This window comes from Martes martes (assembly GCF_963455335.1).
Source record: "Martes martes genome assembly, chromosome: 1".
Classification (NCBI taxonomy): Eukaryota; Metazoa; Chordata; class Mammalia; order Carnivora; family Mustelidae; genus Martes; species Martes martes.
The window spans coordinates 66225696-66251061 of record NC_137888.1 but is presented as its reverse complement, the minus strand read 5'-3'; the positions used below and the strand labels follow the sequence as shown (position 1 = coordinate 66251061).

General features: G+C 35.1%; 1 protein-coding gene across 1 annotated transcript in view; it reads right to left on the bottom strand.

Annotated features, from left to right (window-relative positions):
• Positions 1–25366, bottom strand: part of STXBP5L (syntaxin binding protein 5L) — a 408526-nt gene that overhangs the window by 327641 nt on the left and 55519 nt on the right. Inside the window, exon 3 of the mRNA XM_080822438.1 lies at positions 3847–3944. Coding sequence (XP_080678564.1) covers positions 3847–3944 — 98 coding nt within the window. The remainder of the gene's footprint in view (positions 1–3846; positions 3945–25366) is intronic.

Below are 25366 nucleotides of genomic sequence, written 5' to 3'. Positions count from 1 at the left end.
AATAATAAAGATCAGAGCAGAAATCAATGAAATAGAAACCAAAAGAACAGTAGAACAAATCAACGAAACTAGGAGATGGTTCTTTGAAAGAATTAATAAGATTGATAAACCCTGGCCAAACTTATCAAAAGGAAAAGAGAAAGGACCCAAATTCATAAAATCATGAATGAAAGAGGAGAAGTCTCAACCAAAGAAATACAAACAATTAGAACATATTATGAGCAACTATACACCAGCAAATTAGACAATCTGGAAGAAAAGGATGCATTCCTTGAGACATATAAACTAGTCTCTACTGCACTGAACTGAACCACAACTGAACCAGGAAGAAATAGAAAACCTGAAAAGACCTATAACCAGTAAGGAAATTGAAGCAGTCATCAAAAAATCTCCCAAAAAACAAGAGCCCAGAGCCAGAAGACTTCCCAAGGAAATTCTACCAAACATGTAAAGAAGAATTCATTCCCATTCTCCTGAAATTCCTCCAAAAAATAGAAATGGAAGGAAAACTTCCAAACTCATTTTATGAGGCCAGCAATACCTTGATCCCCAAACCAGACAAAGACCCCATCAAAAAAGAGAATTACAGACCAATATCCTGGATGAACACAAATGCAAAAATTCTCACCAAAATACTAACCAATGGAATCCAACAGTACATTAAAAGGATTATTCACCATGACCACATGAGATTTATTCCTGGGCTGCAAAGTTGGTTCAACATCTGCCAATCAATCAATGTGATACAATACATTAATAAAAGAAAGAACAAGAACCATATGATACTCTCAATAGATGCCAAAAAAGCTATTGACAAAGTACAGCATCCTTTCTTGATCAAAACTTCTCACAGTGTAGGCATAGAGGGTATATACCTCAATATCATCAAATCCATCTATGAAAAACCCACAGCAAATATCATTCTCAATGGGGAAAAACAGAGCTTTTCTGCTAAGATCAGGAACATGGCAGGGATGTCCACTATCACCACTGCTATTCAACATAGTACTGGAAGTCCTAGCCTCAGCAATCAGACAACAAAAAGAAATAAAAGGCATCCAAATTGGCAAAGAGGAAGACAAACTCTCACTCTTTGCAGATGATAAGATACTTTATGTAGAAAACTCAAAAGACTCCCCTCCAAAACTGCTAGAACTCATAGAGGAATTCAGTAAAGTGTCAGGATATAGAAGAAAGAGAAATTAAGGAGTCGATCCCATTTACAATTGCATCCCAAACCATAAGATACCTAGGAATAAACATAACCAAAGAGGCGAAGAATCTGTACTCAGAAAACTATAGAATACTCATGAAAGAAATTGAGGAAGACACAAAGAAATGGAAAAATGTTCTAATCTCATGGATTGGAAGAACAAATATTGTGAAAATGTCTATGCTACCTAAAGCAACCTACACATTTAATGCAATCCCTATCAAAATACCATCAACTTTTTTCAAAGAAATGGAACAAATAATCCTAAAATTTATATGGAAACAGAGAAGACCCTGAATAGCCAGAGGAATGTTGAAAAAGAAAGCCAAAGTTGGTGGCATCATAATTCCAGACTTTAAGCTCTATTACAAAGCTGTCATCATCAAAACAGGATGGTACTGGCACAAAAAGACACATAGACCAATAGAACAGAATAGAGAACCCAGAAATGGGCCCTCAACTCTATGGTCAACTAATATTCGACAAAACAGGAAAGAACATCCAATGGAAAAAAGTCTCTTCAATAATGGTGTTGGGGAAATTGGACAGCCACAGACAGAAGAATGAAACTGGACCATTTCCTTACACCACATGCAAAAATAGACTCAAAATGGATGAAAGACTTTAATGCGAGAAAAAAATCCATAAAAATCCTTGAGGAGAACACAGGCAGCAACCTCTTTGACCTCAGCCACAGCAACTTCTTCCTTGAAACATCACCAAAGGCAAGGGAAGCAAGGGCAAAAATGAACTATTGGGACTTCATCAAGAACAAAAGCTTTTGCACAGCAAAGGAAACAGTCAACAGAACCAAAAGACAACTCACAGAATGGGAGAAGATATTTGCAAATGACATATCAGATAAAGGGCTAGTATCCAAAATCTATAAAGAACTTATCAAACTCAACATCCAAAGAACAAATAATCCAATCATGAAATGGGCAGAGGACATGAACAGACTTTTCTGCAAAGAAGACATCCAGATGGCCAACAGACACATGAAAAAGTGCTCCACATCACTCGGCATCAGGGAAATACAAATCAAAACCACAATGAGATACCACCTCACAGCAGTCAGAAAGGCTAAAATTAACAAGTTAGGAAATGACAGATGCTGGCGAGGGTACAGAGAAAGGGGAACCCTCCTACACTGTTGATGGGAATGCAGGCTGGTGCAATCACTCTGGAAAACAGCATGGAGGTTCCTCAAAAGTTGAAAATAGAGCTACACTACGACCCAGCTATTGCGCTACTGGGTATTTACGCTAAAGATACAAATGTAGTGATCCGAAGGAGCACATGCTCCTGAATGTTTATAGAAGCAATGTCCACAATAGCCAAATATGGAAAGAACCTAGATGTCCATCAACAGATGAATGGATAAAGATGTGGTATAGATATATACAATGGAATACTATGCAGCCGTCAAAAGAAATGAAATCTTGCCATTTGTGACAACATGAATGGAACTAGAGGGTATTATGCTAAGTGAAATAAGTCAATCAGAGAAAGACAATTATCATATGATCTCTCTGATATGAGGAATTTGAGAGGCAAAGTGGGGTCATGGGGGGTAGTGAGGGAAAAAGTGAAATAAGATGGGATTCAGAGGGAGACAACTATAAGAGACTCAATCTCACAAAATAAACTGAGGGTTCCTGGGGAGTAGGCGGGTAGGGATAAGGTAGCTGGGTTATGGACATTGTGGAGGGTGTGTGCTATGGTGAGTGCTATGAAATGGATAAGCCTGATGATTCACAGACCTGTACCCCTGAGGCAATAAAACATTATATGTTATTTAAAAATTAACTCAAAATGGATTAAAGACTTGAAATAGAAAACCTGAAACCATAAAACTCCTGGAAGAAAATAAAGGCAGTAATTAGCTCATAGACATTGGTCTTGGTAATGATTTTTTGGATACAATACCAGGACAAAAATAAACAAGTAGGACTACATCAAACTAAAAGCTTCTGTACAGCAAAGGAAACCAACAACAAAATAAATGGGAGAAAATATTTATAAATTACATATCTGATAAGGGGTCAATATCTGAAATATATAAAGAACTCATACAACTCAGTAACAAGATAAAAAACAATTACATTAAAAAATGGGCAGAGAATCTGAAACACATTTTTCAAAGGCCTACACATGGCCTACTGGTACATGAAAAGTTGCTAGGCATCACTAATTATCAGAGAAATGCAAACCAGTACCACAGTAAGATATCAACTCATACCTGTTAGAATGGCTATTACCAAAAAGACAAGAAATAACAAGTGTTAGGACATGGAGAAAAGGGAACTCTTGTACACTATTAGTGTGACTGTAAATTAGTACAGTTTCAATGGAAAACAGTATGGAGTTTTCTCAAGGAATTAATACTAGAACTTCCATATGATTCAGCACTTCTACTTCTAGGTATTTATCCAAAGGAATTAAAGAAAGGACATCAACAGTTATGTCAGAGACACTAAAAATATGCCAATGAACTGGACAATATGAGCTTTCACAATCATTACTCATTTCAAAGAAACCAAATTTATTTTATCATATTCCACTTACCTGAATATTTAAGGAAATGTAATTGGTATTAATGTAACAAATAATAAAACAAAAATTAAGGATACATTCGTATAGCACCTGTTCTTGTCCCAATAGCCAAGATTTTCTGAACTGGATCAAAGGCTAATGCTGTGGGCTGATAAGGGAAACCATGCCGAACTGTCTGAAAGAGAGCAGATAGTAAAAATAGTCATCAAGGAAATAAAAATTAATATAATTAAAACTACAAGATACCATTGTCCAACTACCATAATGAGTAAAATAATTATTTTTAATTAAAAAAATAACTACTACCAAATGTTGGTAGGAATATAAAATGATGAAAACACTTTGGAAAATTTCCTTGCCATTTTCTATAACACTATCTGTCCTATGACTTATAAATTTCACTCTTACGTATGCATCCCAGAAAATAACATATGGCCACATAATAATCTGTATACGTATGTCCCTAATAGCTTTATACTTAACAACCTAGAAACAGTCCAGCTGTCCAACAAGAGAATCAAAACCAAAAATGTGCTATACTCATACAATAAATTACCACTCACCAGTTGAAATATGATAAGCACTAATGACAGATGCAAGATGGATGATTCTCAAAAACGTTATGCTAAATAAAAGAAGTAATATACAAAACACTGCATATAGCATAATTATATTAGAATTTGAACAAGCAAAACTAACCTATGGTGAAAAAGAAAATCACAGCAGTGGTTGACTTGAGGAGAACTCACGAAAGGGAGTATGAGTAAAGGTAATAGTCTATATTTTGATAAAGGTGAATTACACAAGTGTATACACTGGTAAAAACTCATCTAATTGTACAATAAAATTTACGATTTTTCTGTGTGTAAACTAAATGTCAAAAAAAGATAAGAAAATAGTATTATAAACAAATATTGAACTCCAATTAATGATATGTATATTGAGTTTTTAAGACGTAAAGTCTACTGACATCTGCAACTTAATTCAAAATGCATCCATAGAAGTATTATGGTTCATAGATGGATAGACATACATTATAAGGTAAATATAGCAAAATGATAATTGTAAAATCTACATTCTGAGTATGTATGTGTATGTGTGTGTATACACACACATACATGAATGCTCATAGTATAACTTTTCAACTCCTCTGTGTGTTTGAAAGCTTTCATAGTCATACAATGGGGAAAAAAAGAAAAGAAAAATATAAAGAGTTAATAATATCATAAAGCTGACAAGACTAACAAAAATATGTAATAATATACAGGAATTAATTTCAACATGAAATGTAACTTTTCAAAGAAATAGAGGACTCACATAGGTCAGAAAAAATAGATTCTGGAAGGAGCTGGGGAAGACAGCAGGGTAGAAGGACCCTGAGCTCACACCATCCATGTTTACAACTAGGTATCATTCACATCCAAGTAGATTAAACCCTCCAATCTGAAGAAGGGCAAAACAAACTCCACAACTAAAGACAGAGAAAAAGCTGCATCTGAAAGTTTAGGAAAGACAAAAAGGCAGAGGAAACTGCCTGCAGGAGGAGGGGAACTAGCATATGAAGAGGGCAGGAAAATGGTCCCTAGGACCAGCATACAAGGGAGAAGACTAATCCTTATGTTTGACTTTGAAAATGAGAGGGGCTGAATTCCATGAGTTTGTATAACTTGGAGCCTGGAACTTTAAAAGTCAGCTGATGCAGCACTGGGCCAACCACAAAGGCAAGTGATAGCCGGGTCACTGCCGTTAAAGAGACAACAGCCTACCTGGACAGGAAGCACAAAAATGGCAATTTACACACCAGGGGCTAATGGGAGACAGATTTATTCATACTGATTCAGAATGTGTTCAGGAATTTCTCTGAAAAAGAGAGAGCTAGCAGGCACCATTTTCCTCCCCTGTTCCCCAGCATAAACAGAGGGCCATCTACAGGAGTCAGGCTACACAGGGATTTGCTACCTAAACTGCTAGCAGTATGCCATGAGTTCCTCTGAGGACTCACCTACTCCAAGCCTGCTAGCTTTGGCCCTGGGCTCAGTGCCAATTTTGTGAAAGCTACCAATGTGCCCACTGCAGCCACTGCTGCACACTGCACCCATCCAGTGCATAGTGCCCAGCCATGTGCCCCCAGCCACCAGGGGGAATGCAGCCCTCAGTTTCCACAGAACTTCAGGGGATCTGGCATAGGACTAGAGGCCCTGCACAAATTTGCTAACAGTGTTGCCCCATTTACAAATTCCCTCAAAGCCACATCCCCTCAGAGTTGGCCTGCCAGGGTCCCACCAACACCACTGAGAGCAAGTACAGTCCATAATAGGCAAAGCATCAGTCTGACAACGGCACTGAAAAGAAAAGCAACTCAGACACAAAATCAGGACATAAGCAACACACATAGGATACTCTCCTGAAGTGCCAGATTCTGGTGAATAGGGAACACTGCACACCGGGGCACTGTAGGACTTCTTCTTCATAAAGTCACTTTGGTTCAAAAACAGGGAACATTGCCAACTTTCTTAACACAGAGAAACAAACACAGGAAGGGAAAAAAAATGAGACAGAGAAATTTATCCCAAATGGAAGAAGAGGACAAGGCCACATCCAGAGGTCTAAGCAAAACAGATGTAAGTAAAATGCCTCAAAGAGAATTTAAAGCAATGAATCATAGATACTCCTGGACTTGAGGAAAGAGTGGAAGACATGAGTGAGACCCATAACACAGAGATAAGGAATAGCACAGCAGAGATAAAGGGCTCAATAAATAAAATGAAAAACATGCTTAATGGAATGAATAGCAAAAGAACCAGAGAAATGAATTAATGACCTAGACAACAGAGTAATGGAAAGTAATCAAGTTGAACAAAAGATAGAAAAAGGAATTGTGCAAAATAAGAATAGACTTATGGAATTCAATAACTCCATCAGAAGTAGTAACATTCATATTATATGAGTCTCAGAGCAAAAAGAGAGAAAAAACGGGGACAGAAAATTTATTTAAAGAAATAATAGCTGAAAACTTCCCTAAACTGGGAAAGGAAACAGATATCCAGATCCAGGGGCACAGAGAACTCCCATCAAAATCAAAAAAGGAGGTCCACAGGAGTGCCTAAATGGCACAGTTAGTTAAGTGTTTAGGTGTCTAGCTCTTGATTTTGGCTCAGATCATAATCTCAGGGTTGTGAGACTGAGCCCCATGTCAGGCTCAATGTGGGCATGGAGGCTGCTTGGGATTCTCTCTCTCCCTCCGTCCCTCCCCGACATTCATATTCATTCTCTCTCTCTCTCTCTCTAAGGAAAAAAAAAAAGGGGGGGGGGGAGACTAAAAGCAGCAAAAACAAAAGAAAATAGTAATGTACAAGGGAAAACCCACAGAGCTAGCAAGAGATTTTTCACCAAATACTTTGCAGTCCAAAAGGGAGAAGCATCATATATTCAAAGTGCTGAATGGGAGAAATCTACACCTAAGAATACTCTATTGCAAGAGTATCATTCAGAATAGGAGACAATAAGAGTTTTCCAGACAAACAAAAACTAAAGGAGTTCATTTCCACTAAACCAGCACTGCAAGAAGTATTAAAGGGACTGTGAGTGGAAAAGAAAGACCAAAACTGACAGTATGATGGTAGGAAACACAAAAGCAATAAAAATGAATATTTCTGTAAAAAAATCAGTCAATAAACTCACAAAATAAAAGGATACAAAATATAACGTCATATATGTAAAACATGGGGATAAGAATAGTAAAGAATGGGTTCAAACTTAAATGACCATCAACTTAATATAGACTGCTATACATAGAAAGGTTATATACAAACCTTATGGTAACCATGTATCAAAAACCACAAATAAATGTGCAAAAAATAAAAGGAAGTAATCCAAATATATCACTAAAGAAAATCAACAAACATGAAAGACAGAAAGACAAGGATCAAAGAAAATCTTTATTAACAGCAAAAAAACAAAAAATAAAATGATAAATACATATCTATCAATAATAACTCAGAGTAAATGGACTAATAAATGTTCCATTCATGAAATGGATAAAAACAACAATGGATAAAAACAAGACACATCTATATGCTGCCTATAAGAGACTTGTTCCAGACCTAAAGATACCTGCAAATTGAAAGTTAAGGGTATGGAGAAATATCTATCATGCAAATTGGATGTCAAAAGAAAACTGGAGTACCAATACTTACATTAGACAAAATAGACTTTAAAACAAAGACTGAAAAGAGACAAAAAGGACACTATCATTATAAAGAGGACAAACCAACAAGAAAAGATCTAACAATTGTAAATATTTATATACCCAAAATAAGACCACCCAAATACATAAGGCAGTTAATAACAAACATATAAAGGAACTCATTGATAATACAATAATAGTAGAGGAACTCAAAACCCCAGTTAGAGATCATCTAACTGGAAGATCAAAAAGGAAACAATGGTTTTGAATGACACTCTGGACTAGATGGACTTAACAGATTTATTCAGAACATTACCCCCTAAAACAATAGAATACACAGTCTTTCCAAGTGCACATGGGACATTCTCCAGAATAAATCACATATTAGCCCACACAACCAGCCTCAAAAAATTCAAGAAGACTGAAGTCATACCAGGCATCTTTTCTGCCCACAACACTATGAAACTAGAAGTCAACCACAAGAAAAATCTGGAAAGATCACAAATACATAGAGGTTAAATAACATGTTACTAGAAAATGAATGGGTCCACCAGGAAATAAAAGAAGAAATTTTAAAAGTACATGGAAACAAATGAAAATACAACAATCCAAAAACTTTGGGAATGCAGCAAAAGTGGCTATACAGGGAAGTTTATAGCAATACCACCTACTTAAAGAAGAAAAGTCTCAAACAACATAAACTTATGCCTAAGGAGCTAGAAAAATAATGATAAACAAAACCCAAAACCAGCAGAAGAAAGGACTAGAGTGGAAAAAAATGATACAGAAGTTTGAAAAAACGATAGAACAGATCAATGACATCAGGAGCTCGTTCTTTGGATAAATCAATAAAATTATTAAACCTCTAACCAGATATATCAAGATAAAGAGACTCAAATAAGATCATAAATGAAAGACAAGACTGAATAACCAATACCACAGAAATGCAAACAATTATAAGAGAATATTATGATAAACTATATGCCAACAGGTTGGACAACCAAGAAAAAAATGGATACATTCCTAGAAAAATATAAACTACCAAAACTGAAACAGGAAGAAACAGAAAATTCAAACAAACCAATAACCAGTAAATAAACTGAATCAGTAATCAAAAAACTCCCAACAAACAGAAGATCGGGGCCAGATGGCTTAACAGGTGAATTCTACCAAGCATTTAAAGAAGAGTTAACACCTGTTCTTCTCAAACTATTCCAAGAAGTAGAAGAGGAAGGAAAACTTCCAAATTCATTTTATGAGGCCAGCATTACTCTAATACCAAAGCAGATAAAGACTTCACTGAAAGGCGAACTACAGTCTAATATCCCTGATGAACATAGATGCAGAAATTCTCAATAAAATACTAGTAGGCCAAATTCAACAGTACATTAAAAGAATCATTCACCATAATCAAGTGGGAATTATTTCTGGGTTGCAAGGGTGGTTCAGTATTTGCAAATCAATCAACATAAGATATCATATCAGTAATAGGAAGGATAAGAACCATATGATCCTCTCAATAGATGAAGAAAAGGCATTTGACAACATACAGCATCCATTCATGATAAAAACCCTCAACAAAGAAGGTTTGTAGAGAACATACCTCAACATAGTAAAGGCATTATATGAAAAATCCACAGCTAACATTCTCAATAGGGAAAGGCGACCTTTTCCCCTAAGGTCAGGAATAAGGCAAGGATGCCTACTCTCACACTTTATTTAACATAATACTGGAAGTCCTGGCCACAGTAATTAGACAACAAAAAGGAATAAAAGGCATCCAAATTGGTAAGGAAGAAATAAAACTTTTCCTATTTGCAGATGACATGATACTCTATACAGAATACCCGAAAGATTCAACCAAAAAAACTGCTAGAACTGATAAACAAATTCAGTAAAGTTGCAGGATAAAAAATCAATGTGCAGAAATCTGCTATATTTTGATACACCAATAATGAAGCCACAGAAAGAGAAATTAAGAAAATAGTCCCATTAACAATTGTACCAAAAATAATAGACACCTAGGAATATATATATATAAATGACCAATAAGCATATGACAACACCATTAATAAATCATATTCACAATGAGATACAACTGTATAGTCACTAGGATGACTATAATAAAAATGGTAGATGCTAACACAGTTGACAAAGATGTGGAGAAATTGGAGTCCTAATACATTACTGGTGGGAATATAAAAATATGTGTAAAATCTTGGGAAAACAGCTTTGCAGTTCTTAAAAATGTGAATTATAGAGTTTCCTATTATCATCCAACGATTATACTCCCGGCTATATAACTAAGAACAATGAAAAAAGATATCCACACAAAACTTCAATACAAATGTTCATAGCAGCATTATTCATAATAGCCACAAAATAGGAACAACTCAAACATGCATCAACTAGTGAAAAGATAAATAAAATACAGTATAGCCACACAATGGTATATTACTCATTAATAAAAAGAATGAAGTACAGATACATGCTACAATAGGGATGTACCTTGAAAATGTTATGCTATCTGAAAGAAGCCAGTCACATATTAATTCCATTGAATAGAATGAACAGAATAGAAAAATCTATAGATACATACATTATATGTCTGGCTGCCTAGGCATGGGGGATAGAGGCTCTGGATAATGCGAATTGACTGCTAAAGGGTATAGGAAACCATTTTGGGGGTGGTAAAATGTTCTAAAATTGACTATGGTAGTGCTGCACAACTCTCTAAATATACTGAAAAGCAATGAAATGTACACTTTAAATAGGTAAAATGTATAGTAGGTGAATTATACCTTTTTTTAAAAATTTTTTTATTTCTTTTCAGTGTAACAGTATTCATTGTTTTTTCACCACACCCAGTGCTCCATGCAATCCGTGCCCTCCCTAATACCCACCACCTGGTTCCTCCGACCTCCCACCTCCCGCCCCTTCAAAACCCTCAGGTTGTTTTTCAGAGTCCATAGTCTCTCATGGTTCACCTCCCCTTCCAATTTCCCTCAACTCCCTTTTCCTCTCCGTCTACCCTTGTCCTCCATGTTATTTGTTATGCTCCACAAATAAGTGAAACCATATGATACTTGACTCTCTCTGCTTGACTTATTTCACTCAGCATAATCTCTTCCAGTCCTGTCCATGTTGCTAAAAAAGTTGGGTATTCATCCTTTCTGATGGAGGCATAATACTCCATAGTGTATATGGACCACATCTTCGTTATCCATTCGTCCGTTGAAGGGCATCTTGGTTCTTTCCACAGTTTGGCGACTGTGGCCATTGCTGCTATAAACATTGAGGTACAGATGGCCCTTCTTTTCACTACATCTGTATCTTTGGGGTAAATACCCAGTAGTGCAATTGCAGGGTCATAGGGAAGCTCTATTCTTAATTTCTTGAGGAATCTCCACACTGTTCTCCAAAGTGGCTGCACCAACTTGCACTCCCACCAACAGTGTAAGAGGGTTCCCCTTTCTCCACATCCTCTCCAACACATGTTGTTTCCTGTCTTGCTAATTTTGGCCATTCTAACTGGTGTAAGGTGGTATCTCAATGTGGTTTTGATTTGAATCTCCCTGATGGCTAGTGATGATGAACATTTTTTCATGTGTCTGATAGCCATTTGTATGTCTTCATTGGAAAAGTATCTGTTCATATCTTCTGCCCATTTTTAAATATGATTGTCTGTTTTGTGTGTGTTGAGTTTGAGGACTTCTTTATAGATCCTGGATATCAACCTTGCGGCATCACGTTACCTGACTTCAAGCCTTACTACAAAGCTGTGATCACCAAGACAGCATGGTACTGGCATAAAAACAGACACATAGACCAGTGGAACAGAGTAGAGAGCCCAGATATGGACCCTCAACTCTATGGTCAAATAATCTTTGACAAAGCAGGAAAAAATATACAGTGGGAAAAAGACAGTCTCTTCAATAAATGGTGCTGGGAAAACTGGACAGCTATATGTAGAAGAATGAAACTCGACCATTCTCTTACACCATTCTCTTACACAAAGATAAACTCGAAATGGATAAAAGACCTCAACGTGAGACAGGAATCCATCAGAATCCTAGAGGAGAACATAGGCAGTAACCTCTTCGATAATCAGCCACAGCAACTTCGTTCAAGATATGTCTCCAAAAGCAAAGGAAACAAAAGCAAAAATGAACTTTTGGGACTTCATCAAGATCAAAAGCTTCTGCATAGCAAAGGAAACAGTCAACAAAACAAAGAGGCAACCCACGGAATGGGAGAAGATATTTGCAAATGACAGTAGAGACAAAAGGTGAATTATATCTTAATTTGAAGGAAAAGAATATTATTTCCCCCAAGAATATAAAATATTCTGATATTGTATCATTAGATAAATTATGCTGTAAGACGTTAGACCAGTTGGGGAATCTGGTTGATTTCAAAAGAATTAAGGCTATCAATTAGAATGACAAAATGCAGTAAAAATAAATGAAGCAGGAGAAAAATGCAGAACAGAGTCTGAAGACAACCATGTCAAGGTAACAAATTCTCAATTTTAGACAGTGCCAAGAAGGATTGTTGAAATACTATAGTTTATGCTCAATTGGTGAAATAAGATGACAGCAAAGCCGATCAAAAATTAAATGAGGTTTTTAAATACCTAATTTTTCTTAATGTCATTTTGCTTCTCTTGTTTTCTTTCATTTTACTCTCTGTATTAGTCTGTTTAGGCTGATAAAGCAAAATGCCATACACTGGGTGTCTTAAACAAGATACTTCTCACAGTTCTGGAACCTGGGAAGTCAAGATCAAGTCACTTGCCAATTCAGTTCCTTCCTGGCTTGCAGAAGGCCACCTTCTCACTTATCTTCACATGATGGGGAGAGAGCAATCTCTCTTTTCCTTTTGTAAAAAGCCACTAACCCATTATGAGGGCCTCACCCTTCTGACCTCATCTAACCTTAATTAACTACCAATTTCCCCTTCCCAAATACCAACACATTGGGGGTTAGGATTTCCAAATACAAATTTCAGGGGGACACAATTCAGTCCATAGCATTCTCCCTTGACGTTATTATAAGGGATGACATGAGGTGGCCAACTGTGCCAACAGTTCTATAAATCTCTCTAGATACTTGAAGCAAAGAAAAATATAATATAGAATGGTTGCAAATATGTGGGAAGTTTGGTTCTACTACCCTAAGTTAAGGAAACTGCTACCACCTCTGAGATGAAAGAAAATATTCTGTAGGCACTGCTGATACTGCAAGAGGCACTACCAGAGACAACACTTTTACTTTCTCCCTGTCTTTTAATCTGGAATAAGTGCCTCCCACTGGCTGAATTTAACCAGAACCCAGCTAGCAAGGAATTTGAACATCTCAGCTCTGGTTTTAGTTTAGTTTAAATTTTAATTTCCTCAATGTATAAATGAGAACACAGAAGGACCAGTGTGGAACTAAAAGCAGTATGAGCCAAAGCAGAATTCATATTTGGCCTGATTGACTAAGGCTGAATGCTATTATAATATTTCAAAATAGCCTCATAACCACCTGTGACAGATACCCTGTGGCTCCCCAATATATTCTTTTCTCCTTTTCTACAGTAATAAAATTTTGAGTTCAGCACATAGCAGTCTAGTTCATACTATATTTTTCAGGCTCCACAGAAGATGAGATTAGATTCTGAACAAAGGAATGAGAGCAAAAATGATATGAACCCTAAAGAGTAAAACAAATACTTCTTTTTTTCTCACCTTCCTACTAACTGGAAAATATATTCAATGACAGGAGTTGGATCAGCCATCTTAGAACATGAAATGGAAGCTGGAGGTTAAGGATAACACAGTAACAAGATAGAAAGGTGTTTCATAACAGATAAGAGGTTTGTTGGGTTCTTGATACCATATAGTCATTGAATCAGTCCTGGGTTGTTTAAGCTTAGATTTCATGAAAGAGAAAGAAATTTCTACATTTAAAAAAAATTTTATTTATTTATTTGACAGAGAGAGAGAGAGAAAGAGAGAGAGCGCACGCACAAGCAGGCAGAGCAGCAGACAGAGGGAGAGGGAGAAGTAGACTCTCCACTGAGCAGGGAGCCTGACGCGGGGCTCAATCCCAAATCCCCAGGATCACGACCTGAGCCAAAAGCAGATGCTTCACCAACTGAGCCACGCAGGCACCCCAAACTCTTACATTTTAAACCACAGTTACTATGGTCTATTAAAACATCTTAACTGGTATCCTGATACCCACCTCAGCCATTCCTTAAATATTCACTAGACCACCAAGTTAATTAATGAGGCATGTTCCCTAGTTTTGATTATTAGTCCAAAAAAAGAAAGCTTTTTATTCTATACTAAAAGAACTCTAGCTCTCTAGCATATTGATTTTTCATGCCTATATTTATCATTTTTATATACTACTGATAGGCCAAAGCTACCATTTCCATAACCTGAGCATAGAATTCCTAGAATCATGCACCAGGTTTCATCTAGTAACACAAAAGGGACTATTAGAAATTCTCAGATATCTGATGCTTTTTGAAAGTTCACATATGGCACTGTACTTTTATAAAAGACCTACATTAGTACCTGTTTTTGCCAAGCAAAAGAAATGTGAAGAGGATTTTCACTTTTACCAAAAAAAGGTAAAAAGTGAAAATAGAGTTGAGTGATTGTTTTGCAGCCAGCCATTATAGGGGCTATAAGCATGCTATAAGCAGGAAGAGTGGAATGAATCATTGAACACTACATCAAAAACTAATGATGTACTATACAGTGGCTAATGAAACATAATAAAAAAATTAATTTGTTAAAAAAAAAAGAGTAGCACCACCAAGCGTTCTCTAGAAACTACACTCAGCATCTCAACATCAAGCTGCCATAGTTTTAAACTGTGTCTGTGAGCATCTGCACTTTATTTCAATTTATTTTATGCATCTGTTAGCAAGACATGGCCTAAGGTATCAGGAAAGTCTAAGAGAGGTTATTTTTGGGGTCTGGGAATGCTCAAAAAATTTTTCCTTATAAATTAGTGGTAATTGCTTCTTTGCATTATGCCCTTTAGGCTTATGAAGGTCTCACAGGAACACTCTACCTTCAGATAGTAAGGGATGCTTGTATAGAAAAAAATAACATTTATGGATTACAAAAGATAGAATATAACAGTTATGCAATAAATTTATGTTATTTAAAAATTCCTCTAGGTAAAAAATTTGCTTGTTAAGATTTATAATTATATAATACATGCTTTTTTTCATATAAGTTCACTTGCCTGATTTGGTCTATAAATGTTACATTCAGGGGAATAGGTACAGTAGGGTAAATCATTCCTAATTTTGAATGTAGAAATAGGAAATTAACTGCAGTCTCAAAATTTGTTCAGTAAGTCATAAATAATTTGAAATAAGATATCTGGTTACTTTCCTGTGTGAAAAAGGACTTTTACATGGATAATACATTTTAGTAAGCAAAAAGCAATCACTATTATAACTGTGGAGCAACTCCACTGCTAGTAAAATACCCTCAATTTCAGTATTTGTTTCCAGTAACAGCCAAATCACTTAAACTTTGAGTTTTTTAGGGCTTTGTGTATATGTCTACAACTCTTCCCTAAATATGATGTCATCTTGGAGCACTGAAAGTATTGCTGAATGATTTCCTGCTATCTTAAATAAAGGAAAAGATGGTGCAAGAGGACAATGACAGGCATATAACGCCACTGAGTGGCATAATGGGAACAAAATTAACAAATTCCTATGAATCCCCATCAAAAAGTGCTAAAAAGGTAAAATTGTTCTGTATGGTAAAGTATCTACTCATGTGGATTTCATTGGTAATTGAAGTATTGGTACCAGTTCTCAGGAAGAATTTTAAATCTCTTGAAAGAATGAGAAAACTATCATGTTCAAAGATCTAAAAGCAATTGATATTAAAATAAAGAATAAGGCATTAATATACCCCCATTTCATAAGATATTTATAAGCATATATAATAGAAATGGAATGCTAATTAAGTCATTAATATTCTGAAATTTAATACCTTATTCTCTTTATCTTAGTTTTATTTTTATCATAATCATACACACAGTTTAACAAATCAGACAAATCTAAAGGATATTTGAAAAATTAGAAAGGTATCCCCTTACCTCTCTTGATTTTGTATTTCCCAGAGGCAACTATTTCTCAATATTTCTGCTATTTATTTGGGTATTTGCCTAATGTGTCTCAAAATAACATTTTTACATTGCTGCTTACTGACTTTTCAAAAAAATATATTCTTTTTCACCTACCCCCTCATTATTTATACAAGCACCTTTGTCATATCCCCAACCCCCAATAAATCATAACAGTCAGTGTTAACACTATTGATATTAATTACCGATTTTGCCTCACAAAAGTTTTTGTTCTCTGGGGTTATCTTTTTTTTTTTTTTTAAGCTGCATTTCTTTAGCTTTTATGTACTACTGACTAATTTGACCCCAAACTCTTTCCCCAGTTGCCGAAATCATCTTTCAGTGTATTAAATACATCAGGTATATATATTCAGAGAAAGGAAGAAGAGGGATGGAGAGAGAGACAGAGAGGGAAGAAAGAGAAAGAAAGGAAATGACTATTTATATAAAATTTGAATGATCCCTAGTGACAAAAAACCAAATTAGCTATTGCCTGGATCCAGGAGCAGAAAAAAAGAAGGACCGCTACGAAGAACCAGGAGTGATGAGTATGTTCTCTATTTTTACTATGATAGTGATTTCACAGGAAACTCACCACATGGCGAAATGTATATAATTTCAGATTGTTTTAAGAATTATAAACTAAATACTTATGAATATAGTTATAAAATACTAAATAAGATATTAGTAAATTAAATCCAGTAAAATATATTGACAATTATAAGCTTTGGCCAAATGAAATTTATTCTAGAAATGTAAGTATACATGTTAAATATATATACTTTGTATTCCATTTGTTACTAATATATTTCGTATATTTTATCCTTCGCCTTCCTTAACTTAAATTTTAAGTTTTCCAGGCCTCAGTCTTGAAACTAGAGGCATTTCTTACTACTCACAGAATAAACCTTGGCAAGATACAGATACAGTAAAGCAGATAATATTCTTCAGCATATAAATGTCTTTGCAAATGTTATTTCTAAAAAGGAGTCTATACTTTACTGATTGCTGCCACCTCTTGTGAAAGTAATCTTTAGTTTCTAAGGAATATACAATTCTGCTTGGTTCTTTTACTAAATAATGTGTTCCCCTGATAATAATATTTAAGTTGACATAGCATTTCCAGGAAAATATATAAATACACGTGAATTTTCTTTATTAAGCCAGAAGAGGATCATTGGCATGTTTTCTTTTGTCTAATATGCATGGAAGAGAAAGAAAATTTTAAAATACGTCTGTGTTAGATTTAGACAAAAATTTTGACTGCCTAATCTCATTTTTAGATTTTAAATTAACACAAAAACAGGTCAGTATCAGGATACATACTAATGTTCATTAACTCAACAAATTAAAAGATAAAACCTCATGATTATATCAATAGGCTCTGGAAAGGCATTTGACAAAATTCAAGTCTATCCAAGTAAACATCTAATGTAAACAGGATTAGAGGGGAATTACATAAAGATGATAAATATCAACAATAACAAAAATAACAAACATGATACTAAACAATGAAAAGCTATAGTCATTTCTATCAAAATCAGGGAGAAGACACACATGTCCATTTTTTCAATTATTATTCAACTTTGTTGCTGTTTTTAAAGATTTTATTTATTTGACAGAGACAGAGACAGCAAGAGAGGGGACACAAGTAGCAAGAGTGGGAGAGGGAGAAGCAGGCCCCCTGCTGAGCAGGGAGCCTGACATGGGGTTCCATCCCAGGACCCAGGACCCAGGACCCTGGGATCATGAACTGAGCTGAAGGCAGATGCTTAACAACTGAGCCACCTAGACGCCCCTCAGCTTTGTTTTATAGACTCAAGTTAATTCAGTAAGATAAGAAACTGAAGTAATATATATAGGTACAGAAAAGTTAAGGAAAAAAAGTTTACAAAAATATTTTAGAAATAAAAGAATGTGGTAAGTTGTCTAGACACAAGGTAAATAAACAAAACTCAGTAACTTCTATTAGCAATAACCAATTTTCAGTAAAATTGGGAGGAAATCACCATTTATATTTTTAGTTGTTAATTTGACGTCTGTCAAATTTGTTAAAAGCCTAAAAACAAATGTTTACCCAATAGCATTGGTTAATATACTTCCTAATATACAAAATGGTTAGGGAGACAAAACATTTTTCACTAGACTGAATTTAATCTGATTAATAGCAGGATTATATTCCTCTATATCAAGGTTAATTCAATACCACAGAAGTTACAACATAACTGTTAGAATTCCATTAGATATACAGAGCTGATGTAATTAGTTGGTGTTGTAGCTATGACAACAAAATCCCATTAGAATTTAGTCTTCAAGAAGAAATTATTTATATATACATACCTCAAAAACTTTTTCATTATTGTTCTATGATTCAAGCTACTGAAAGCATCTCTTTTCTAAGTATCTCCAAAAGCCTAACAGTGGAAGTTATTTATACATAGTGATAAATAAGTAAGATCCTAACGATTAGCATTTTTCAAAAATAAAATACTCACCTCTCAAATCCCAAGTCAAGGCCTCACTCCTACATGAAATATTTGTTAAAGTTCTGAGCCAATGCCACAGTTTAACACTTACTAAAAATTACCGGAGAAATTTTAACTTACTTAACATTCAATACATTGCAAATTAATTTTATATCATGGTTGAAAGAAATATGTACATCTTTTATTGAATCTATTTTTATACATCTATATAGATACCAAATCTCTGAACATAAAGATCTTTTCTCATTGATATATAACAAAGTGAAAATTAGTAATCAGAAAAATAATTTGTCCATAGAGCAAGATAAAAAACTTTTTTTTTAAGATTTTATTTCCAAGTACTCTCTATCACCCAAAATGGGGCTCAAACTTAGAAACCCAAGATCAAGAGTCACATGCTCCCCTGACTGAACCAGCTAGGCACCCCAAAATAAAAATCACTTTTAAAAGAAAAGACTAATCTTGTGAAGCAAAATTATAGACAGAGTAACATGGAAGAATATCATGTTAGGAATAGGGAGCTAGTACAGATCCTAGCTCTGTCACTGTCTAACCTGGACATATTACTCAAGTTCTCAGCTTCTTCAACTACAAAAAAAAAAAAAAAAAAAAAGGAGAGAGAGAATGAACTGAGTTATTTCAAGGTTCTTTTCAATTCCATTATATTCTTAATACAAATACTTTTGTACTAGAAACCATGGAAGACCTAAAACACATAATAGACAGACAGGTAGTTCTGTATTTCTCGCTAAGAATGTATTCCTTAAAAGAAACAAATAATGGGCTTATATTTAGTATAATGTTCCCTGATTCAAAAGGACTAATTATCTAACTAGTTATGGAGTTAGACTATTAAAGATGATTCAGTGTTTATTTAGTTGGATTCCCTTGTGAGCTATACACTTGCATTTCAAAAGGTCCACTGAGATATTCTGTACTATTGTTATTTCTGTAAGTATAAATAGCTGTTAAGTATTTGAGGGCTACCTCTCTTCTTCAGATGACAACTTTTTAAATATCTAATAATAAGGATGATGGACAATTTGAGCCTCCATTACAAATAAAAATAAGATCTAAATTTATAATCTACTTACAAAAACAGCATTTTGCAATATCTTTCTTTCCTCAGCCTGTCTACTGTTAGTTGCAATGAATATGAAAATGATAGTTTTCCTCTTGCTACATTAGAAATAAAAAATAAAGACTATATGCATATAATCATTATCCCCAAAGCTGCTGCCACCATTTGTTTACTATGTACAAGATACAATGAAAAACACTTTACATGGATTATCTTACTTAATTTTCATTTATTTCTATAGCCCCATGATATATGTGGTGTCATTACAGATGAAGTTGGGGCTCAGTAAGGTTAATCAACTTGTCCAAGGTCACCAAACTAGTGAATACACAGGTCGACAGCTTTGGAAATAAGAGCTATGTAACATTTCAGTACTCTAATCTTGTCTCAAGATTAAAGAATATAACCCAATTTGCATAATGTGAATATAAAACAAGAGCCATAAAGAAATGACTTTCAGAGGATTATAAGAAATAACAGAGCTTCAACTTACGATAGAATCAAGATCAGCCACTGAGTTAGAGCAACCAAAAAGACAATAACCAAATACTTCTCCTAACTTCAGTGGTATAAGTAAGATCAAGTGATCCTTATGCCTCATGCTTCAACTAAGAAATTAGTAAAAGTGTATCAAAAAAGGAGGAGACGTGGTTATCTCTGATCTCTGTATCATAAGAGTATGGAAAAAAAGGGCATTACAGACCAGCAAAATACTTTTTTACATCCCGCTTACAAGGCCATTCTGGAATGTCAGGTTAAGAAAAAACTGATCCAAACAAGGCTTTACAGTTCTTATGGCTTTATAACTCAAGGCACTTATAAAAGTCAGAAGCATTAGTTTATTAGTTTTCCTACAATGTGTAAAAACAGTTCATTTTGCAAATATAGGGCAAGAAAAAATGAGACGATGGGTGATGGCAAAATATAGTGGTTCAGGATACAGTAAAAATGGATACGAGAACTCAGAAACTTATGATTAAGAATGGGAGACAAGGTCCAGGCTCTGAGAAAAAAGAAAAGATTGGCAGGGATTACAAAAGAAATAAAAGATAGGCTAGTTATCCCGTGGTTTGTCAGGACAACTCCATGTCAAGTTGTGGTTGGTAAGAAGCCTCAGTCATAGACAGTACAGTCCATAAGGTAATAATTGAGAAGCAAGAAGATACTTAAAGAGACAAAATGTGACCCATTTATTCTGACTCTAATAAGAGTTCTACTCACCAAAGTCAGGAGAAATACAGGTGTTTTTTTGGCCCCATATATCCCCCCAAATTTCCATTATTTTAGTCTGTTATCCAAAGTTCAATTCTTAGAAGGACAGAAATAGTTTTATACCAGTTACAAAAAGTCAGAAAACAAAAACCTGGGAAAGACACCTGGGAGAGATACTTGATAAAATAATACATTGACTTAAATACCTTTTCACAGTGGGACTATCATCATGAGTAGCAGTGCTTTTATTCCTAAGTGGGAAGAGGGTGTCTGTTTGGAAAAAATTGAAAAAGCGAAGACTAGAAGCTGAAGACCAATCTTATCTATGAGGTAGAAGCTTTGTATGGAAGTATTTTTCATGTTGGAAAACACTAATTCCAAGGGTGATATTTAAGGACACTTAATTAAAATTTAAAAAAAAAAAAAGATACTGGACATACTTACTACCCCAATCCTTAGGGTAGTAGTAGCACAAAGCTATGAAAAAATAAACCTCAAAGGGGAGCCTGGGTGGCTCAGTCAGTTGAGTGACCAACTCTTGCTCTTGGTTTTGGTTCAGGTCATGACCTCAGGGTCATGTGATGGAGCTCTGCATCAGGCTCTGTAGTTGGTAGGGAGTCTGTTTTCTTCTCCTTCTGCCCCTCTCCCCATTCATGTGTAGGTGTTCTCACTCTCTTTCTCTCTCAAATAAATAAATGAATAAATAAGTCCTTAAAAAAAAAGAAAATAAAAGAAACCTCAAAAATGCCTTTGATGTGCAGAACTTTATTCCTTGATCAAATTTATTCCTAAATATTTTATTATTTCTGTTGCTATTGTTACTGGAATTGTGTTCTTAATATCTTTTTTGGATAGCTTCTTGTTAGTATAAACAAACACAACTGATTTTTAGATGTTTATTTTTATTTTTGTATCCTGCAACTTTACTGAATTTATTTAACAGTTTTTCATAGAGTCTTCAGGGGCTTCTATGTGTAAGATCGTATCATCTGCAAATATAGACAATTAATTTTACTTCTTCCTTTCTAAATTAAATGTCTTTTTAAAAAATATTTTATTTATTTGACAGAGAGAGGGAGAGAAATCACAAGTAGGCAGAGAGGCAGGTGGAGAGAGGGGGGAAGCACGCTCCTCACCGAGCAGAGAGCCCGATGCGGGGCTCGATCCCAGAAACCTTATATCATGACCCAAGCTGAAGGCAAAGGCTCAACCCACTGAGCCACCCAGGCACCCCCAATGTAGACATCTTTTATTTCTTTTTCTTGCTTAACTACTTTGGCTATGACTTCCATTACTATGTGGAACAGAGGTGACAAGAGTAGACACACTTGTATGCTTTTAAACATAGAGGAAATGCTTTCTTCAGCTTTTCACCATTGAGTATGATGTTACCTTTGACTTACCATATATAGCTTTTATTATGTAGAGGTACATTTCTTCTATACCTAATTTGTTGAGAGTTTTTATCATAAAATTCAAATTCAAATTCAAATATCAAAAATTCAGTATCAAAAAAGGATACTGAATTTTGTCAAAATTTCTTTGCATGTGATCATTGAAATGATCATATGGTTTTCATTCTTTATTTTGTTAAGTGTTAAATCACATTTATTGTTTTGCATATGTTGACCATCCTTGCATCCCGGGGATAAATCTTACTTGCACATAGTGTATAATCCTTTTAATGTATTTTTAAATTCAATTTGCCACTATTTTGTTGAGGATTTTTGCACTAATGCCCACCACCAGGGAGACTAGCTTATAGTTTTCTTAAAACAATAATGAAAGGAGTGCCTGGATGGCTCAGTCAGTTAAGCACCCAACTCTTGATTTCAGCTCAGACCACGATCTCAGGATTGTGAGATCAAGCCCCATCAGACTCCATGCCAAGAGTGGAGCCTGCTTAAGGTTCTTTTTTTCCTTCTACCTCTCTGCCCCTCCCTGCTCTTGTGCATATTCTCTCTCTCTCTCTCTCAAAAACTAAATTAAATTTTTTTAAATTGATGAAAGAAGTCAAAGATGACACAAATACATACAAAGATATCCTGTGTCCATAAATAAAAAATAATGCTGTTAAAATGTTCATTCTATAAAAAACAATCTACAGATTCAAGGCAATTTCCCATCAAAATTCCAATGACACTTTTCACAAAAATAGAAAAATAACCCTAAAATTCATATGGAACCACAAAAGACGCCAAACAGTCAAAGCAATAGTGAGCAAGAAGAACAAAGCTTCTCACTCTTTGACTTCAAACTATATTACAAAGCTGTATTAATCAAAACAATATGGTACTAGCATAAAAACTGACAGACCAATGGAACAGAATAGAGAGCCCAGAAATAAATCCATACATATACAACTAATTTACAACAAAGGTACCAATAATATTCAACAGGGAAAGAGCAGTCTTTTCAATAAATGGTATTAGAAAAATTGTATAGCCACATGCAAAAGAATGATATTTTGGGGCACTTGGGGGGGGCACAGTCGGTTAAGCATCCAACTCTTGGTTTTGGCTCACGTTGTGCTCTCAAGGTCCTAAGATTGAGCCCCAGATCTGGTTCCACACTGAACGTGAAGTCTGAGTTTTTCTCTCCTTCTCCCTCTATCCATCCCCAACCATCCTGCACCACTCTCTCTCACTCTAAAATAAATGAATAAATCTTATAAAAAGAATGGCATTATATTCTTATATTAACACCATACACAAAAATCAACCCAAAATGGATTAAAGACTTAAACCTAAGACCTGAAACCATAAAACTCCTACATGAAAACAAAAGGGAAAATCTCCTTGACACGGGTCTTGACAATGATTTTTTTGGAATTGACACCAACAGCCCAGGCAACAAAAGCAAAAATAAACAAGTGGGACTACATCAAACTAAAAAGCCTCAGCATTGCAAAAAAAAAAAAAAAAAAAAAAAAAAAAAATCAACAAAATAAAAAGTCAACCTATGAAATGGGAGAGTATCTGCAAACCACAAATCTGATAAGGGGTTAATATCCAAAATACATATGGAACTCATAACAAGCCAATTGTAAAAAAAATAGTAACAATAAAATAACTGGGCTAAAAAATAAGCAAGGGAATGAATAGATTTTTTTTTTCCAAAAAAGACATAGAAATGGCCAACAGGTATGTTAGAAGTTGCTCAAAATCACTAATTTTTAGGGAAATAAAAATCAAAACCACAATGAGGTATATTTTCACACCTAACATAGGTTAGCTATCACCAAAAAGTCAAGAGATAACAAATATTGGTGCGTATGTGGAGTAAAGGGAACCCCTGTGGACTGTTGGTTGGGATGTAAATTGATACAGTCATTATGGGAAATAGTATGGAGGCCCCTTAAAATAAAGAAGAGAACTACCATATGATCCAGCAATCCCACTTCTAGATATATATCCAAAGGAAATAAAATCACTATCTCAAAGACATATATACTCCCATCTTCACTGAAACATTATTCATAGTAGCCAAGGTTTAGAAACAACCCAAGTACCCACCAATAGATGAATGGATAAAGAAAATATGGGGGACACACACACAAACACACACAGAGTCTGGAATATTATTTAGCCTTTAAAAAGAAGGAAACTGGGCACCTGGGTGGCTCAGTTAGTTAAGCATCTGCCTTTGGCTGAGGTCATGATCCCAAGGTCCTGGGATTGGGCCCTGAGTCAGGCTCCCAGGGAGTCTGCTTCTCACCCTCCTCCCCACTGGCTCATGATCTCTGTTTTTCTCTTTCAAATAAATAAATAAAATAATTAAAAAAAAAAAAAAGGAAACTGGGGCACTTGGGTGGCTTAGTCAGTTAAGCGTCTACCTTTGGCTTAGGTAATGATCCCAGGGTCCTGGGATCAAGCCCCATACCAGATTCCCTGCTTAGCAGAGAGTCTTCTCCTCTCTCTCCCTCTACTGCTCCCCCTCCACTTGTATTCTCTCTGTCAAATAAACAAGATCTTTTTAAAAAATAAAAAGAAGGAAATCCTGCCATTGTGACAACATAGATAAACTTAGAGGTCATTATGCTATGTGAAATAAGCTAGACACAGAACAACAAATATCAGATAATCTTACTTATATGTGGAATCTTTAAAAAAAAAAGTCAAACTCAGAGAAACAGAGTAGAATGATGGTTACTAGAGACTGCAAGGTGGGAGGGAAGGGGAAAAATTGATTAAAGTGTATAAACTTTCAGTTATAAGTTCTGGAGATCCAGTGTGCCACATTATAACTACAGTTAATGACAATATTTTGTATACTTGAAATTTGCTAAGAGAATTGATCTCAAGTGTTCACACCACACACCACAAACAAATGGTAACTATGGGAAGTGATGGATTTCTTAATTAGTTTGATTGTAGTAATCATTTCATAATGTAACTTGTATCATGTTGTTGTAGCATATAATATCATGTTGTATATCTTAAATATATACAATTTTTATTTTTCAAAAAATAAGTAAATAAA